The 5,831-nt window shown below is 49.9% G+C and overlaps 1 protein-coding gene across 1 annotated transcript; it reads left to right on the forward strand.

Annotated features, from left to right (window-relative positions):
- Positions 1 to 2,242: 2,242 nt before the first annotated feature.
- ENH_00085590 (hypothetical protein, conserved) lies at positions 2,243 to 4,451 on the forward strand (the record flags this gene model as incomplete). Its single annotated transcript, XM_013583588.1, has 6 exons — positions 2,243 to 2,276; positions 2,480 to 2,926; positions 3,215 to 3,498; positions 3,752 to 3,802; positions 3,887 to 3,979; positions 4,215 to 4,451. The coding sequence occupies 6 exons, from the start codon at positions 2,243 to 2,245 to the stop codon at positions 4,449 to 4,451; spliced, it is 1,146 nt and encodes a 381-aa protein (XP_013439042.1).
- Positions 4,452 to 5,831: the final 1,380 nt, after the last annotated feature.

A 5,831-nucleotide genomic window follows, 5' to 3' on the forward strand; every position in this document is an offset into this window, starting at 1 on the left:
CGCGGAGCTGCTGGGGCTGCTGTTGCTGCTCGCGGTGCTGCTGGTGCTGCTGCTGCTGCTGCTCGCGGTGCTGCTGGTGCTGCTGCTGCTGCTGCTCGCAGTGCTGCTGCTGCTGCTGCTGCTGCAGCTCGCGGTGCTGCTGGTGCTGCTGCTGCAGCTGCTCGCGGTGCTGCTGCTGCTGCAGCTGCTCGCGGTGCTGCTGGTGCTGCTGCTGCAGCTCGCGGTGCTGCTGGTGCTGCTGCTGCAGCTCGCGGTGCTGCTGGTGCTGCTGTTGCTGCTGCTGCAACTCTCGTTGCTGCTGCTGCTGCAGCTCGCGGTGCTGCTGCTGCTGCTGCTGTTTCCTTTCCTGTTTGTCGCTGCAGATCTGTTGACAGCCACTGCTGCTCACTACCAAAGAGAAGGCGCCAAAGAGATTGCAAGTCTTAGAGAGGTGCAATTTATTTGCTGCTGCTGCTGCAGTTGTTGCTTCTGTTGCTGCTGCTGCTGCAGCTGTTGCTTCTGTTGCTGCTGCTGCTGCTGCAGCTGTTGCTTCTGTTGCTGCTGCTGCTGCTGCAGTCGTTGTTTCTGCTGCTGCTGCAGCTGCCCAACCTTTTCGTCGACGCCAGGGCTGCGTTTGCTGCCCTCTCTGCGGCCTTCCTTCGCCCACTTGCTGCTGCTGCTGCTGCTGCTGCTGCTGCTGCTGCTGCTGCTGCTGCTGCTGCTTCTGTGCCCGCAGCTGCTGGCAGCAGCAAAGAAGGCGGAGGCCCTCAGCCGGGAGGCCTGGGGCCTTTACCTGCAGCGCGTTTCTTCTTCTTCTGAAGTAAATTTGCTCTTTAAATTCTTTTTATTTCATTTTTATTTTTATTTTCTTTTTCTTTTTTATTTCTTATTTTCTCTTTTTGCTGCTCTTTCTATTCTTTCTTTGCATTTTTGCTTCCTGTTTATCTTTTTTCATTTCCTCTGTTGCGCGGACCCTGCCTAGCTAGCTAGCTAGCTAGCTAGCTAGCCGGCCGGTGGCTAGCTAGCTGGTGGCTAGCTGGCTACCTGATGGCTAGCCAGCTAGCTAGCTTCTGTCTACTTGAATGGGTGGCTGGCTAGCTAGCCAGCTAGCTAGCTAGCTAGCTAGCTAGGTTGCAAGAGAGCCCTTCCCCCAGTTAGTTAGCGAGCTAGCTAGCTAGATGGCTACGTAGCAAGAGAGCTAGCCAAGCCAGCTGGCCATTTAGCTAGCTAGCCAGCTAGCCAGCAAGCTAGCTAGCCAGCAAGCTAGCTAGCCAGCTAGCTAGCCAGCTAGCTAGCTAGCCAGCCAGCTAGCTAGCCAGCTGAGTTTGTGTTTGTGTGTGCAGCCTTCGGCCTTTGGGCGGCAGCAGCTTTACAAGCGGCGGCTCAGCTGCTGCTGGCTGAGCGAAAACAAATACAGAGCAGCAGTAAAAACTTTTGAAGTTTTTTGTTTTTTTTTTGCTTCTTTTTGATTTAATTTTTCTCCTTTTTATCTTCTTTTGCTTCTTTGTTTCATTGGCTTTTATTTGCTGCTTTTTCGGCTCTTCAGTTTGCCCATTTGCTGCTGTTGTGCCTTCACGCAGCAGCAGCAGCAGCAGCAGCAGCAGCAGCAGCAGCACAGCCAGCAACACAGCCAGCAGCAGCAGCAGTGCAGACAACAACACGAGCAGCAGCAGCAGCAGCAGCAGCAGCAGCAGCAGCAGCAGCAGCAGCAGCAGCAGCAGCAGCAGCAGCAGTCTTGTTCGTGCGTCTCAGACCCAACGAGCTTCTGCTGCTGCTCGCCGTTTGCTGATTTGCTGCCTCCACTGTCTTTCTGGATTTTACAAACTCAATTGTAAGTTTTTAATTTTCTTTTTTCTTTTTTTATTTTTATTTATTTTTATTTCTTTTATCCTTTTTTCTTCTTTTGCTTCTTCTTTTCTGCAGCATTTGCTTCCTTTTGCGTCCCTCTGCCTTCTTTCCCTTCTCCTCTGTTCCTGCTGCCTTTGCTGCTGCTGCTGCTGCTGCTGCTGCTGCTGCTGCTGCTGCAGTCCCCGCGCAGCTGCTTCCCTGCCCCTCCCGCCCAACTGCGCCGCTGCTGCTACTGCTACTGCTACTGCCGCCGCTACTGCTGCTGCTGCTACTGCTGCTACTGCTGCTACTGCTGCTGCTGCTGCTGCTGCTGCTGCTGCTGCTGCTGCTGCTGCGTGCAGCCTGGCGTTTGCGGGCGCTGCGTCAGATATTTGGGGTTTTGGTGCTGAAGGCCTACAGCCACTGCGCTGCCACCATGCAAACCCTAGAAAGGCTATCGGAGACACTTGGTTTGCTGCTGCTGCTGCTGCTGCTGCTGCTGCTGTTTGTGCTGCTGCTGCTGTCAGTGCTGCCGCTGCTGCTGCCGTAGCTGCTGCTCGTGCCCGCTGCTTCTCCTGCGAGTGTCAGCCGTCTGCTAGGGGTCGGCAGCGCACTTTCAGTGACCCATGTGCTGCTGCTGCTGCTGCTGCTGCTGCTGCTGCTGCTGCTGCAGGTCTTTCCCTGCCGGGATTAAGTGAGGGGAGCTTAGGAGCAGCAACAGCATCCGTTCAGTGCTTGTCTCTGTTGGAGCGTCTGCAGCTGTCTGCTGCTGCTGCTGCTGCTGCCCCTCCTGTGCTGCCTGCGGCCTCCACATCTGCTTCGGAGCTAGAGCAGCAGCAGCAGCAGCAGCAGCAGCAGCAGCAGCAGCCAGCCAGCCGCCGGAAAGGCAAGGGAACTTTTTGCTGCTTAACAGATGAGCCCGGGGCCCCACAGCCCCCCAGCAGCACGGGGTGTACGTACACTGACCCTTGGCAGCCTTCTGAGGAGCCAGCGGGAGGTGCGGAAACGCCGCCGCCGCAGCAGCAGCAGCAGCAGCAGCAGCAGCAGCAGCAGCAGCAGCAGGCTGTCTTCTGCGACAGCAGCAAACTCAGGGCTTTGTGGGAGCTGCTCAAAGGCGAAGGTCCGCCCCACATATGCAGCAGGCCGACAACAGGCCCTTGGCCCAACACCCTAAACCCTAAACCCTAAACCCTAAACTCTAAACCCTAAACCCTTGAAGTGAATATCAAGCAGTTGCCCTTTTGTTCTTTGGGGCATCTGCCAGTCTGCACCTCAGTTCGTTCTATCGATATATTGGCTTGTCCTCAGGGTCTAGCCTTAGGGTTTAGGGTTTAGGGTTTAGGGTTTAGGGTTTAGGGTTTAGGGTTTAGGGTTTAGGGTTTGGGGTGTGGGGCGCGGGCGTCTGCAGGGTTGCTGCAGAGCTGCTCGCCGGGCGTGGTGCCTGCGCCCTACCGCTGCAGCAGCTTAGCAGCAGCAGCAGCAGCACTGCAGCGGGAGGGTTTGCCTCCGCCGAGCCGTTTGCTGCTGCTGCAGGGAGCAGCACAGAAGCAAATGGGAACTCTTGCTGCGCTGCTGCCGCGCTGGGCAGCAGGAACTTTGTGTCTCTCTTCTTCCAGATTGCTGCACTTCTTTCCCCAGGGCGAACGCGAAAACCCTCTCCGTTCCATCTCCGTTGCAGGCGCGGAGGTTAGGGTTTAGGGTTTAGGGTTTAGGGTTTAGGGTTTAGGGTTTGGGGTTTAGGGTTTAGGGTTTAGGGTTTGGGGTTTGGGGTTTAGGGTTTAGGGTTTGGGGTTCGGGGTGCGTAGGCAGGGGAGGCTGTTGCGGGAGAGGCGCTTCCTACGCCGTTGCTGGCGCTCAGCCTGCACGGCCCTAGGGTTTAGGGTTTAGGGTTTAGGGTTTAGGGTTTAGGGTTTAGTGGTGAAGGTTGGTGGCCTCGTGTTATTAGGTGAAAAGGATCGGCGGCGGCGACGTGGGAAAGATGGGTATTCAAATAACCGTAAGCCCCTCTTCAATTTCGGCTGTGCTGGGGTTTAGGGTTTAGGGTTTAGGGTTTAGGGTTTAGGGTTTAGGGTTTGTTCAGGAGAAGAGGAGGAGGGGGCTCCTGCCCAAGTCTACTGTTGTATTTCGCTTTAAGGGAGTTCGAGAATGCGACCAGTGGCTGGCAGCACTGCAGGTAAAAGGGGATTTTCTTTTTCTTTATTTCCGTCGTGCTAGGGTTTAGGGTTTAGGGTTTAGGGTTTAGGGTTTAGGGTTTGGAGCTCCGGCGCTGCCTTTGCCGGGGTGTTTCTGTCGCGTGCTGTCTTCAATTCCTCGTTGGCCGGCGATTCCACTCCTCGCCGCCCTGCTGCGCAATCTAGGGTTTAGGGTTTAGGGTTTAGGGTTTAGGGTTTAGGGTTTTGTGGTTGCAGATGGCGGCGGACGACAGGGCATTTCTCTGCGCAGTCAATGGGGACTTCAGCGCCTCTTTAGAGGGCCCCTCAGATGCATGCGTTTCTTCTCCCCAGAGCTTTGGGGCCCTGCTGCCAGCTTCATCTGCTGCTGCTGCTGCTGCTGCGCAGCAGCAGCAGCAGCAGCAAGAAGAAGCAGTGGAGGGGCGGCCCTCGGGCAGCATGGATGAAGTCTCTCTCGATGGCACGGGGCCCTGAATGCACTGTGTGCTGCAGCAGCTGCTGCTGCTGCTGCAGCTGCTGCTGCTGCAGCTGCAGCAACAATGCTCCTGCAGCAGCAATAGTGCTGCTGCTGCTGCTGCAGCTGCTTCTGCGCAGCAGCAGCAGCTGCTGAACTGTTTAAAACTATTCTCTGTTTCTTTTTGACTTTATTCTCCTTTGGGGTTAATAGGCGCATGCATTTTGGGGCTTTGGAAAAAATAAATAAATCAAATAAAAAACTTTTGTCCTTTATTTGCCAGCATGCGCTGTTTCTTCTGAAGCTCTAGGGTTTAGGGTTTAGGGTTTAGGGTTTGTCTTCTTTGCATTTTATAAAAGCATTTGTAGAAATAATTTAACTATGGATGTAAATGCGTAAATACATAAATATTTAAATAAAGCCTTTTTAAATTTGTTTTTGACAAATAAACATAATGGAAATGGGCAATTTATAAATGTCCAGATTTATTTTTTAATAATAATCAAATATACATTTATTAAAAATGTTAAAATATATTTATTTCAAATTGTGGACTTGCATGCGCATGCAACTCGTACACATAAATATTCGTTTGCATATTTGTAAAAGTATTAAATCATTTTTTAAATAAATATATTTCAAAAGATTCGAATATTATTTAAACTTGTCTAAAAGACCAAAAGCATTATTAAATCCCGAAATGAATTAAAAAAGTATTTTCGAAAATGCAAAAAATGAAAGTTTGAATTCATCTGGTTTTCGCATATTGGGGTGTACATACACCTGGGAGGGAGTGCCTGTTTTCCAGATTTTCTCTATAGACCCAAAAGTGCATTTAGAAATACTTTTTGTTGCTTTTAAAAGTCATTAGTGATTAAATAAATATATTCTAAAATATATTTATTTATTTGGGAGTAAACATGCAAAAAAGTGCACTAAAATGCGCATAATATTCACATTTAAATGCATATTTGCATAAGTACTTCCGCTTATGCATGCATGCTAACTTATAAACATAAATAAACAAAATACTATTTGCATGTCTGCATAGGTGGAAATATAAATAAATAAAATGCTATTTGAATATCCACATATATGAAAATAAAAATAAATAAATACTTTTGAAATATATTTGTATCTTCATATCTGGCTTTACAAAGAAATAAATAATTAAAAGGATATAAAACATGAAATAGACAAAAGGTTCAAAGTATGCTTCATGTACATATGTTTATATGCATAGACCTGAACTGGAATTGTGTACAGTTATGTGCAGCTGCACGCAGATAAACAAAACAGCTAAATTATGCACAAATTACAAAAAAAGCAACTTTATTGAGTATTATATTTGAAAATAAAATATAAATTGTTTTAAAATTTGCATTTAAGCGGCGAAAAAG

This window comes from Eimeria necatrix, genomic scaffold, assembly GCF_000499385.1.
Source record: "Eimeria necatrix Houghton genomic scaffold, Enh_scaff994, whole genome shotgun sequence".
Lineage (NCBI taxonomy): Eukaryota > Apicomplexa > Conoidasida > Eucoccidiorida > Eimeriidae > Eimeria > Eimeria necatrix.